The sequence below is a fragment of the Thermobia domestica genome, chromosome 2, assembly GCF_964235325.1.
Source record: "Thermobia domestica chromosome 2, izTheDome1.hap1.1, whole genome shotgun sequence".
NCBI classification, from domain to species: domain Eukaryota; kingdom Metazoa; phylum Arthropoda; class Insecta; order Zygentoma; family Lepismatidae; genus Thermobia; species Thermobia domestica.
Window position 1 is genome coordinate 82161391 of NC_137455.1, and position 14647 is coordinate 82176037.

The 14647-nt window shown below is 36.2% G+C and overlaps 1 protein-coding gene across 3 annotated transcripts in view; it reads right to left on the reverse strand.

Moving 5' to 3' along the window:
• Positions 1-14647, reverse strand: part of dbo (Kelch-like protein diablo) — a 42575-nt gene that overhangs the window by 16642 nt on the left and 11286 nt on the right. For all 3 annotated transcript variants that reach the window (XM_081743028.1, XM_081743031.1, XM_081743040.1), the window contains exons 3-6: positions 14393-14577; positions 12927-13090; positions 4998-5156; positions 2224-2434 (exon numbers count right to left, since the gene is read on the reverse strand). In XM_081743028.1, the coding sequence (XP_081599154.1) occupies positions 2224-2434; positions 4998-5156; positions 12927-13090; positions 14393-14577 (719 nt within the window). The remainder of the gene's footprint in view (positions 1-2223; positions 2435-4997; positions 5157-12926; positions 13091-14392; positions 14578-14647) is intronic.

Sequence of the window (14647 nt, forward strand, 5' to 3'; positions counted from 1 at the left end):
GGTCCGCCATCTTTCCTATCTCCCTCTGATTATAATTTTTTCCCAAACTTGAAGGAACACCTCAAGAGACATCATTTTGAGGATATTCTTGACCTTTAACATCTAGGAAGATCTGGTTTCAGGCTCAAGACAGGAATTTTATTTGCAAGCGTTTAAAAAAGTTACAATATTTCTGTACATAGTGCAGCACTCTCAGTAAAGATATATGTTGAATCACTGTGTAATTTCATTCCTCTAGCTCCATTCTTTCTAGACATAACCAACAACTTTTCGACATCCACTCGTAAAGGACTACTCATTCATCTAATTGGTGCCTGGAACTAATTTACTATATACGAAACTGAATACAGGAATACTAATCTTGCATACCACAGTTAACTGATTCCAAGAAATGCAAACCGTGTTGTTCGAGATCTATTTACAATGGGCTAATTGGGGTTGTTCATTCCAAAAAAAAATAGAATAATGAAAAATTTAAAAGTTAAATAAATGATTAAATCAATTTAATGCAAACAATTGAAAAAAGTGCAACTTATCAACAGTATGGCGTTGGACTACCTTTTGCCCTCAGAACAGCTCTCATGCGACGTGAAATAGAGTCACAGAGGTCGTGAATGGTAGTAAGTGGTACATTAAAAGCATTCCGCGTGCAATGCATCATTCAGTTTCGTGAGAACGAATGAAGGCGGAAATCTACGCCGGATTCGTGTTCGAAACGGACACAGATGTTCAATTATGTTCAGGTCTGAGATTGGGCGGGCTACGGAAGGTGTTCAACTTCATCCTGCTGTTTCTTCAACCACGCTGCTTTAGCTCCCGCTGTGTGAATGGGATGTCACTGCCCGGAAGCAACATCTCGACCATTGGGTGTGCACAGTCCTCTAAAATGGCAACGTAATCACGGGCAGTGATGCGACCAGTAAGAGTCAGTACAGAAACCACTGAAAACCAGGATATTGCAGCTAACAGCATCATAGAATTTCACGGTTGGACGGAGACATTACGGATCATATGCTTCTTTGGGGCCCCGCCACACATACACACGGCCCGTGGTCCCGTGTAGTATAGTTGCTAACGGCCTCGTCTTTGGTGCGAGCCGTCTGGGTATGATTCCCAGTGGAAACTTATCGAAAAGTGTAAATAGCTTTTCCAGGCCAGCTATCCTGAGTGAGGTTTCCGTCATTCCCCTCAGGTAAAAGCCGAAATAGTACCTAACATAATGGTCTCAGACCGCTTCCATCCCCATTCCTTCTTTCTCCCAATTCCCTGGATAGTGTGATTGCCAAGGAACTCATCTTTCATACGTGACGGGCTAACATGGCCATAGATGCTGAAAGCCCAGAAAGCTAATCCCTAATCCTAACATAAACACGGCTTGTGCTTTAAAATAAGGTGAATGATGACTCTTCCGACCATATCACACCGTTTTCAACCATCAACGATCCATATTGCGGTCTCCCTTATCAACGGTTTCGCCGCAGCAACCTGACCCCATAAGGCCGTATCATGTAACTAGCGGCGGACTGTGACTGTCTAACTGTGTGTGCTTCCACTAAATTGAAAAGTACAAATACTACGTACAGTATTTCTTTAATTGTAAACGAAAAATTAAATATTTCATCTTACATCCCACGATTACGTCCTGTAGCTAAAGTAGACGAGTGATTAATGAAAAGTGAATGATTATGAAAGAAACTGATGCAATGAGAAAGTGGAGGAAACAGGACCCCGAGAACACCACCCATTGACACGATATTGTCAACCACAAATTCACATGATCTGTGATCCAAAGATTCGCCTCACCCCAAAGGTGAACGTTCTTTTAGCGACCCACAGTATTCCCACTCTTCAATTGTACGTAATTATTATCATCATAATACACGACAAAACTCAACTCGACTTACACAATATTTTCATCTTTACATGCACAACTATTTGCTGCTTTATTTGGTTATTTAAAAAAAAAAAAAAAAAAAAAAAGGCAAACCTACTGCAATAATACAAACAAATTCTTAAATACATCGCATGACTTGTATCAAAGAGTCACTTATGGAATGATGTAAAATGTTCCCTGGGACAACCCGGATTTCAGAATACACAACAATATATTCACCAATATTTGTCTCCAATATCCAAGGTAATAAATTTACTACAAATCATATTTATTTTAAATTTAAGATTTTATTATTAACTTCTTTTCACGAATTACACATCTATATTTACCTGCAAAAAGTACTTCTCCCCGACGCGTTGGTTTTCGGGGCCTTGTACGTGGGCCCTGCATTAGAGGCCTTTCCTGGGGGAGAAGCAAGTAGTTTTTTGCTTCGTCTACTAAGTCACGGCAAGCCTCATCACTGCGTACTAGTAGATCAGAACCTACAGTACCAACGAGGAATTTGGGGCTCAAGAGAGGAAGACGAACATGTTGCAGCACCTGAGAAAAAAAATCATCATTAATCACTCAAACCCCAAGTAAATATGCCCCACAATGATTGGAAATTTTGAACCGTAAGCTAGCAAGATTATCAGGAAGGTATTGCTGTGCAACATAACCTATGCAATAACCACAGGGCTCGTAACTGAGAAGAAATTGGTTCGAGTTTGCAGAGAACATCTTGAGGATGACACTACAATGATGGCACACAAAAAGAATATCGAGACTGTTCGAGCTGCTGTCATCAGAACCTCACAGCGTTTCGTTTGAAGCCAATAAAACAAATATTGACAACGTATTTAAACTTCCATCTCTACAAGATGCACACAGTCTAGCACCTGGACCTCAATGATAATCCATAACGTAAATAATTTTGTAAGTGACTGACGCTTTTGTAAACAAGTTGTAAGAGTAGAACTTTTATCTCAACGGCCTCATCAATAACTAGAATTTTCGATCTCGGGCCAAGAGAAATGCCTTTTCTCTCTTCCACATATGATGACATACAGGTAAGATCTCAGTTCCAGGAAACTCCAAGCTCATATTGTCTCAACCCTTTAAGAATCCAAATATCAAAAGTGATCCTGTCATGAATTTATAAACATATACATTCAAAAAGATTTGCACTTTATTACTTCTTTTAACTACAACATTAATGCGATCGTCATTTGTTGTAATTTTCCTGTCTGCTTCCCAGAAGAAGAAGAAAAGCTTCAAATACCCGACGAAAATAAAGGAAAGCATATGTCAATAAATCTAGACATATTAAACTACCAAATGTTTTGCAAGATAGAATATGAATGAGAGGGCTTATTGGCACTAGCTAGTTCTGCACGTGCTGACAATAAGTATAAAAACAATTAAGTAATACCATTGCCTCTCATGTTCTGTAAAACTGTAATTTATATTTTTGTGAAATGGGCATCTGATTGTGTGTAGCAGATAGACAGTTAAATTATTCTTTTAACACATTTTTATTTATTAGGTTGCTACGAAAAAATGTCCATTTTGACGTCTGGTGGGAAACTCATCTGAGTTATAGAACACAGGAACGGACTAAGGCCACAAACTATGTTCACATCCAGCAAACAGACTGGGATACTCGAACAGTTAGAACCAGTTTGTTATTAAGCTAGATCGTATGAAAATGCACTATGGAGAACACACACAACAGTGAGTGATTTTTCTTTATAAATTTAAACTAGGACAATTTATTCAGTAAGCCACAAAAAATATTAATCGTGAATTCGGGCCAGGAATGGTAAATAAACGCATCATTCGCTACTGGTTTGTTTCAGTGACATAACATTGCAAAATGTGCCACGTGAGCATTGATCAACATCACATATCAGCAACACCGTGAAAGTAGATTGTCGGAAAAATGTTCGTGCAACTGCAGACGAGTTAGATATACACTATACTAATATTTACCGGCTCCGTAATATCGGTAAGGTGAAACAGTTGGAATTATGGGTGTCACAACAGTCAACAAGAATCGTCGTCTACAGGTGTGCAGTTCTCTGAGTGTAAGGAATAACTGGGAAAGTTTCCTGCATCGGAGTGCCCCATCAGATGAAAAATGTATCTACTATGACAATGGTTGGATAGTGATCAACGTTCAGGGCGGTTTCCTAAACCTCATTTCCACGCACAGAAGGTGCTGTTGATGGTGGTGTACGGTGGAAGTGATCATCATGTCTTTCTCAGATGAGCTGAAATCTCAGTGCAAATCGTTATAGTGTTGAACTGCATTAAATGCACCGCTAACTTCTCCGGAAGTATTGAGTAATGTTCAATAGACATGGTGTTCTTATGTTGCACAGTACCGCCCGCCCACATGTCGCGCAATGGTTGGTGCAAGTTCTCCGTGAGTTTCAATATGAAACCATTCCTCACCCACCATATTTTCCAGACGTCTCCCCAACTGACTACCACTTCTTCCGCCATCTTGATCACGTCTTGAGAGAAAAGACTTTCCTGGAAATCGGGTGGTGCGACATGTAGTTAAGGACTTAATTCGCCACGGACCCCAATCTTTGGATAAGTAATGGAAAAAGTGTGTGGTTGCAGATGGCGACTATTTTGATTAACCCAGTATTGTGGTTTTCGTATTTTCAGATCTTTGGAAATGATGCACCTGGAATGGACATTTTATTCGTATCAACCTAATGTGATTGTCCAAAATTTGAGAGACTTTTCGACCCATTACTTCTACTGTTTAGGTTTCAAGTGCTATTTTATTCTCTCTTTACAATACTCTAATAAATTCATCCTTACTTCAGAAATTTGATTACGTATACCCGTGACAGAAGTACCTTCCAGTTTATATAACTTAACATCTTTACCATGGCTCTATAAACAGCTTTAAGAAATTCTGAAATACGAAACTTATTGTCAAGGCATGAACGCGGAAACAACACGTTTTTGAAAGTGACTTACGTTACCTTTAGCCACAACTATTTATAAACTCATTACTTATTAAGTTATTTATTCATTTACATACCTACCTAAATATTCAAAATAAATAAGAAAAACCGTTAGAAAGCAAATAAAACTATTATACCTGAGCGAGATGCTGCCTACGTTCAGATACATTGTACTTCACCCAAGCCATTACTGCACTAAACACTTGTTCTTCCGATCGCACGTTTAATTCGTCACTGGATATAATATCTACAAGTTGTCCAACGGGTAACAACAAGAATTCTTCACTTTCCATCACCTAAATATCAGAAAGGAAGGAAAAAATTAAAACAAACAAATTCATCACACAATAGGTATATGCCTAAAGTAGTTTATAACACTAAGCTGAACAACTAATATCTTATTTGACTCATTACGACTATCAACCAATATCTAAAGTACTTGGAAGTTCCTGCTTAAAAAAAAAAAAAAAAAAAAAAAATTAAATAAAAAAAATAATAAAAAAAACTCTACAGATTGAAAATACACAATTGATCAGATCACTGTCATACTTCAATTGCTTTTGTTCTTCCCAGGCATCACAAATTACATGAACAAATCATTGAACCACATATTACTGAGATGTTGCATAATCATTTTTACTTTCAGAAGGAGAGAAGAAAATACAGTGATCATGAAAAAAGAAAAAAAGAATAAAATTCGAGACGTCAACGGATTTATGTTTCATGGCCCCTACATGCCGAAAACGTGAATTTTGGATTCCGTCCATTCGTCCTGACATAAATGTATTCACTTGTCTATACGCCGTACCATTCAACGTATTCGCGCCAAATTTTAAACTTAAGGTTTCTATGAGATTCTCCAGGAGGGGGGAGTCGAATTTTCTTTCTACCTTCAAAATTAAGGGTAGTTTACTGAAAAATGAAAATTTTTAAAAAATGCTATTTTTTCGAAAATGGATTTATATTTCATACGTCAATAATTCATTAGCAATCTTGTAGTGTGATTTAAGTAATTTCTTGGGAAAAATTGTAAAGGGGTAGTTTATTCTTGGAAGTGAGTTTTTCTCGGACGATTTTCTTAAAAATGGCTAAGGTGATTTTGTTCGTATTTTACAAATAAACGTTTCATTACTCACTTGACAATACGAGATAACTCACTTCACCTGTAAAAATCCATAAGGGACAGTTTACTCTTAGGTGTGAGTTTTTGCAGGCGATTTTTTCTAAGTCTCCAATGATTTTGTTTATGTTCATAAATAAATACTTCATTAATAATCTAACAATTCGATTAATTTAATTATTAATCTAATTCATTTTTCCCGTAAAAATCCACAAGGGATAATTTACTCTCGGGAGTGAGTTTTTCGTGCGAGTTTTTTACAAAGACTCAAGCGATTTTGTTCATATTTCACAAATATTTCATTAATAAACTGACAATATAGCATAACTTGTTTGTCCTGAAAAAATCCCACATGGGGTAGGTAGTTTACTGTTTAGGGTGAGTTTCTTTTCGGACGTCTCTTCATATTTCGTAACTAAATATCTCACTAATAATCGTTGTGTAAATTGCTTATGAAAATAACTACAATGGGTAGTTCACTTCTTCTGACGGAGTTTCCCGAAAATGTCCTATAATTTTATTCGTATTTCACAAATAAATATTTCATTAATAACTGCAGCATAACATGATTTAGTTGAAGAAATTGGAACGAGAAAGTTCAGTGAATTGGCTCATACCTTTTATTCGTCTGATATCCATGCTGAGCCAAAGTTTTTATAAGTGACATTAATCTACAAATTCATAGGTTAAGAGAAATGTTTATCTCCTAAGAAATATGGTAACAGTTCATCTGTTTTCCGATAGAGATCTGTCTGAATGCTGCAATTAAGCCAATTCACTAGTGGGGAACATGTTAGCGTGTAGATGGAGGAATCAACTGATGGAACATACGAGGAAATAAGAAAAACTGAATTGGACCACCACTGCGAGTAATCTTTTTTAAGACAATACGGTATTGCACTGGAACGAGCCACTAAGGTCCTCTATCACGTTATCTGCCTGTGAATTTCTTATCTGTCACCTTTCAGACCGTGTATTTTCATACCTCAGAAAAGTCTTACAGGGTGTCTACTAAAATTCCAAAATGAAATTTCGTGACCTTTTCTTCACCTATCATAAAATTTCCTAACATTTTCAAGAGAAAATTTGGGTGCGAATTAGACCGAATTTTCATCCATGCGATAGAAACGTACTTTGCTTGCGATTTGGTAGCGTCTAAAGCCGACCATAGGCATTTTTGGTGGTGAATTTTGACATTTTATAGAAGGAAATTTTCCAATCTGTACTTACATTTGTACAGTTAAAAAAAAATCGTGACCCAAAAGCTAAATTTCGTGACTTTTCATGACTTTCATGACCGTTTTCTGATTTCGTGACTTTTTCGTGACATTCATGACTTTCGTGATCGATAGACACCCTGTCTTATCGATTTACACCAAAACTGGTATGAAAGTCATTGGCTGTCCACTTCGCCTGCCGAACTACAAAGAGAATCGGTTTATGCTAGAGCCCAAATTTGGCCACATTTTCCATATGTTCCTTAAAGTTTAAAGTTCGTTAAAGTTTCCTTCGTGAACTTTATATTTCTCAGGAACAGCTTGGCAAATTTAGAGTACAAACTGAAGACGGTCATTCTAATTAAATTTCATGGTCTGAACAATCTGGTTAAGATTGATTATGGCCGAAGACCAAAACTGATATCATGAAGATAATTGATGGCCAACTTAGTTGACCTGAAGAATTTAGTTTGCATCGGTCACTGCTAATGGCTAAAGTTAGTGACAGCCAAAACTATAAACCAACGTGAGCTTTTATTTCTAAGGGAAAGTTTAACGATCGCCTAAAACGAATAAAAAATGTCATTAATGGTCGGCTTAACTTGCCAATTCGGTTGAGATTGTCGGAGCCAAAATTGAAATTTTGTTAAGACCAAAAGTCGTATTTGACATGAAATGTTAACTGCCTATAACATGAGGAGTCAAGCATTGATCCAGAACAGAAGGGAAAAATGGAAATGAAATCTTTAAGTTTAACGTCCCACGGTTATGCCGGTTAGGCTAAAGGAGACGGTGATAATGAGAAATGAGTGAAATGGTGGAATGAAGAAAGTGGGAGGAAACGGGAGAACCCCGAGAAAACCTACGAGCACGGTGTTTGTCCACCACAAAGTCCACACGGCGCGAGCTGGAATCGAACCAGGGACCCCAAGCACCGGAGGTGAACGCTCTACCACTGAGCCACCGCGCCCCCTAGAAGGGAAAAATGGGAGCTACGTAAAAAAATGATGAGTGAGTGTAAATAATCCATTAAATGATTATGCCCAAACGAATTTTAAAAAAAATGAAAACTAGTGCTAGCTGGCATAAAACGACTATTCCTCCTATGTGAAAGTCTAAAACTTCCTTTAAAAATCCATGATTTTAGACGAGCCAATCACAAGTCTCCTTTAGCCTACAGGACACAAGCGTGAGATGTAGAACTAACGAATTCCTTTAATTTTCATTTTTTAAATCTTCAAGTAAAAATGTTAATACAAACAAAGAACATAATGATTAAAATAAAGCAAATACACCGTAAAGCAAATATAAAGTGATTCACTTTCCTTCCACAATAAAATAAGTACAATTATGTTTCTTCTTGCAAATAATTCTTTTGTGTTTTTCTATAGTTTTATTTTTGTACACTTCTTTAATAATGGCTTCTTTTCTTTTTTCAAATTAGCAATATCTGTTTCTTAACCCATCTGGGTCACATTCAGCCCAATGCTTCTAAGTAATCACATTTCAGTCCCAAGCAGGGCTACAGTTTTATATATATATTTTATCATGAAATACACAACAATAAAGATATTTCTGTGAAATTTTCCGCGCATAACACTGAATATATGAACTCACCAATACTGCAGACTTAATATGATTGCTAAATATGGTACATCTCAAAATATTCAGGTGAATGAAGAGAACATAATAATTTTTGCACTGTCAGTTGCATTTTCCTTTGTCCTCCACTAAAGTACACAACCCTAATTTTGCTTACGATAATATTGGATGTATATTAAATAGTTGAAAAGACCCACCTTGAAGCGTACTGCATCGAGAATAATTATATAGTGATAATTGAAACTGTATGCAAATAATCTTAAAGGACGCCTAAAGGTAAGTTTTTTCACCATCCATTTTGTTTATTTATTGAAGTTGAGCGTCCCTTTTCAGCACCGAAGCTATATGAGACCTAGACCTACAGTAAGGAGGAATCCAAATCACAGTAATGAGTTAAATACTCTCTACCGTGAATCGAACCCGAGACCCGTGAATCACAGAAGCATGTGATAGCTCCTAGATTAGCGTGAAGGGCTAACACACCTCTTTGTCGCTTATTTCTTCTTTTCAGTAGAACTAGGCCACGGGCCAAATCTGAGACTACCATCCCCTCCCTTGCGGATTCTTGAAGACCTACATTTCTCAAAAGTATAATAGTTTTAGCAGGAATCATGCTACATACTACAGATGGTGTATGACCAGGCACAATAGAGCAAATTACCTGCAAACAACTTTGGAAATGGGTGATATTGACACTTCAGAAAACTTCTCACACAAAGACGTCAGACGAGCACAAATTACTCATAGTGAAGAGAGGACAATGTAAAGTCATTGAAACAATGAATAACTTTCTGAATCCTTTCAACATTGAGAACAAGGATATTTTGTACAGCCTATCATCAGGTGCTCCAGCAACCAAGGCAATTGAGCAAGATCTTCTATCAGCATATAAAGTGGAAAAAACGCAAATGTCACATTTACTAAGCACAGATTCATTGACAAATCAAAGAGCTTTAATGCACCTATTACTAAGCAAGAGCTCAACACATTTGCAAATCTTGTCCAAGATATCTGGGCCAACCAATAAAATTAAAAGAAGTAAGAGCAGAATGAAATGTGTTTGGGCAGCTTCTTCTTCTAGCTTTGCAGCATGATATTAGCGTGGAATGTTCTAAAATACCCTCTGGGTCTAGTACCATGGGTTTTGACAACCAGTGATGGACTCTTGTCCAGACAGATAGATCACAATTTATGCATGTGCTAGAAAAAGATTGCCACCTAGCAGACAGACCAAATGAAGATAGTGTCTTTTGCATCATAAACTTTAATGCTCTTTACCAAACTCAGACTTCTGTGCCAAATACATTTGGAGAGTTAGCAGAGATTATATTTGAACAACTTACCGAAGTACCTCAAGTTGATTTTGTGACAGACACATACAGGTTATTATTAATTAAAAGCTTAGAAAGGGCAAGAAGAGGCCCAACTATAGGTCATGTAATAAAGGGAGATCTGACAAAAGTTCCCAGAGATTGGAAAATATTTCTATCATATGATGACAATAAACAGAGCTTGATACTGTTTCTGCTAAATGAGTGGAAGAAAGTCAAGTATTCAAGGAAGTTACAAAGAAGAAGGGTGTATTTTGTTTGTGAGTGTAAATGTGTCTGTCTTACTTTTCCTGATGGTAAGAAACACATAAAATTAAAATTAAAGAAATTAAAGAACTTCATCAAGCCAGGAGGAAACAGATACAAGAATAATTCTACATTGTTTGCATGTTGTTGAAAATTCTCGTCGCATTTATTCTACTTGTGAACTTTGCATAGCGTATTGAGCAGACAGTTCTGTTTAATACGGGTACTGGTAACAAGAGGCGTCTCATTAATGTCATTAATAAAGTTGGAAGGGAGATGTGTTCTGCATTGCCAGCACTTCATGCTTACACGGGTTGTGACACCACTAGTGCCTTTGTAAGGAAAAGTAAGAAAACACCACTGAAGACCCTCCTGCAGCATCAGACTACATTACAACATTCCTCTCTTGGAAGAAGTGTTCCTTGCAGTGACTCCTTGTTTGAACAATTGGAGCAGTTTACGTGTATTATTTATGCTGGTATCGGCAACAGGAGACATAAATAATCTTTGCTATGAAAAATTTCTACGGAGATTCAGTCCCAAACTTAGAACCTTACTATCAACTTACAGTGGGATAGACACAGGTCTTCTCCCTCCTTGTAGGAATTCTCTAACAATGCATGCAGAAAGGGCCAATTATCAGGCTCTCTTATAGTACTGTGCAAACAAAGCAGTTTCCAATATCCCATCACCTTCTGGCTATGGATGGAATGTTGTGAATGACCAGTGGGAAATTCAATGGACTGAGGGCTACCTAATGCCGCAAGAACTTGTGTTAATGGATGAATCAGAGACTTCTCATGAAGATGAGGCTCCTGACCTTGTTGGTTATAGTGATGTGGTGTTTTATGTAGATCATTGACTGTACTTTTATATTCAACAGTTGAATTATCTATTGTTATGTATTCACATAAAATATGACACATATAAGACAATAATGGGACATGAAGTATATAAATTTGTATACATTTATCCATCATTTTACATCAAACATAATTTGAGAATCAGTCTCTGTTATTTAGCCAAATGTTTTAGAGTTAAAATTTGTGAACTCTTGCTGTTGATAAAACAAATAAATATGTAACTGCCTGCAAACAAGATAAAAAAAAAAAAAAAAAAAAAACATAATCAAAATCGCTTCAACGTGAAAATTACTTTTCCCTTCCAATGCCTTATATACAGGGCATCTACAGATTTTTTCCCTACCTCTCCATAGTCACATCACATCTAATGTTCTGATCTTTTAAATGTAGTGTACACTAATAACTACGGTATACATTGGAGGCATTTTGTCTGCGTATGAAGGTGTTGCCAGCTGCTAAAATTTATATTAAAAACTTTTTCAAATTCTTGATTTTCTTCTTCTACGAATTGGGCATGGTGTGCACAAAAATTGCTTCACTGGAATCTCAGTCCCATAAGCTGTCCAAGGAGGTATGGCTTATCTCCTTGTCGCTATTAGAAGAGTGTTCCAAGCCGTCAAGGTGGTCTCTGCGTCCCATTCATTAAGTTTATAATATGAGGTTTATAGTGGTATATAATTTACCGATGTATTTTTCCATGTGTATTACACCTATTACCCTGTTTTCTTGATATATTATACACGAATGGATAGATTATACATTACGAAAATTTTTGTTTGTATACGAAAATTGTACGTGTTGCAAACTGCCTGCGATTTAATTTTTTTGAATTTTTGGTTTCCTTCTTCTTCTTCTTCCTCTATAGATTAGGTACGTTGGGCACAACAATTACTTAGTTGGAATATGTGTCCCATAGGCTTTCCAACGAGGTATGATTCATGTTCGTGTAACAATTAGGGGCATCACTACGGCCAGTAACGTAAGGGACTACAATTTTCACAAAATCCCTGTAATTCCCTTGATCACATTTTGAAAAATGCCCTCAATTATTCACTCCACCAATATTCTGCTTGCAGACCGACCGATTTCGTTTATTTAGACATAACTTTATCTAAAAAATATGGTCTCCAAAAATCCACATAGGGGGGGGGGGGATGATTTCAATATCTGGACCATGGTCTAAAAGGACATGTATAGGAATATAGCCCATATGACACAGATACATACAAAATCAAGATTATAGTACTTGTATATAGCACGGTAGATCTGCAAGAAATCCTCGTTACCTGAGTCGAGGGCCAAATATTACTCGTGTGAGAATTTCTCTCAAATGAAACGGATAAGTTAACTCACTACTTATGAAGGAGATACACATATTTCAGGGAGAAAAATAAGAGTGTACCTTGTAATTAATTATTTCATTGTGGACGAAAGGAGGTAACTGTATGTATAAGGTGCCTGTATGTATGTATATATATATATATATATATATATATATATATATATATATATATATATATATATATATATATATATATATATATATATATATATATATATGTGTGTGTGTGTGTGTGTGTGTGTGTGTGTATGAGTATGTGTAATTTCTGAGTTTAAGAATTCTCTTTACTATTATTATTATTGTTCAATAAATACTAGTGTCACAGCAACTAAATCGATAACTCACCTCTTGAAAGTTATGCTGCGTGAATTTGTCTGCAATTCGAAGTAGTTCTCTACATGAATGCGTATCTGCAAATGCCCTGATTCCTAGACAATTCGAAGGGTCTAACTGTCGCTTCAAAAATTCACAGCAGATGTCTTGAATTTCGGCTAATTGTAACAAACAAGCTGTAAAAACAATAAAATGTATCAATTAAAAATTGTTTTTCTTCTAAGACCGTATTTTTATGAATTTGGTCGTGAACAGAAAATTCTGTTTCTCTACAAACATATACATGTACAATCGAGAAACTTGTTTGCTAATGAAAATTCAAGTGATTAGAGAGTAGCACAACCATGTATTACAAATAAAAACCTCTACAGAATATTAAAAACCATGTTGTTGTTTTTTTCTATCTGCTTGATCTGGAAGAAACTTTCAGTCTTATCATCTGTTTTTTTCTAAAATAAGTTTCTTTAGAAGAGCCGATAATGATTTCTTAAAAAAAAAAGTAAATTTCTTTAATGTATACAACTAACTCCCAAAAACTTTTTCTTATTTTCCTGTTGTTAGTTTCAATTTGCCGAAAGCTTTCAACAAATACAAGTCTCTTCTTCAGTCAGATATGAAGAGAAACTATTTAAAAAGAACAATATTGCGTAAGCATTCAATAATACATAATTCTTGCAAACGGTTTCGGAGTATTACCCACTCGTTCATTATTGCCGGTAATTAAGTTTTGGAGTAACATTATTGTAACTAATGGATAAAACTAGTAAGAAATTTCTCACCTGGTTTTCCTGACAACCAAGGGCAAAAGAAAGAAAAAAATCCAAGACTAGTTCTTAAATCTTTCTCATTTCTCAAATTCCGTTATAAAAGGCAAATACATATATCCTCTTCCTGTGCACTTAAATATAACAGAAAATCACTAACGGGTGCAACGCGAGGCACCAAAATTAATCACAATACTTTAATACGTAAAAAATTGTCATTGTACAAATCATACAATGCCCAAATTCCTAGCTGCAAGTGCCCAAAAATTTGTAATATTAATTAGTGGACAGAAATAGTGTCTTGAAATTTCCCCAGGACACGTAGAACTAAACATTTCCATTTCTCATTCCAAAACAAAATTTTTCACATGGAAAACAATCCTATGAATCAGATGGAGGAACAGACTCTGTGTGATGTGAAAATTATTGCACGGATAAGAAAATTTTCAATAATGCAATGTCGCTAGGAAAATCCTTTTTGTATTGGACAATATACAATAATTATCAAAAGTGTGTTTCTTTGGGGTCATACATAAAATTTACATAAAGTAACGCTAAGAAACTTCTGACTGATTTTGTGATGTTACTAATGAATTAATACAGTATATACAGACATTTCTAAGACTATCTGCAATACCAGATCTCAGCGTATAACACACGGAGTGAAAGATTAGGACAGAATGAAAATGACACAGAACTTAGGATAAATCTCACCTGCAGGTAATAACGTTTGTACATTACTTTCTTCCACAACGATATGTGACGTGTAACAAAAGTCTATCAACAGTTCCATCGCATGTTCATCAATATCTCGGATCGTCACTTCTGTCTGCCGAGATTCTGCAAGTTCGCCGGTGAACATCGCACGAAAATATGGGCTACACGCTGACAAGATTACTCTGAAACAAGGTTTCAAATACCTTAATATGTATACAATTCTATATTAAAATTTAAATGCCTCATTTTACA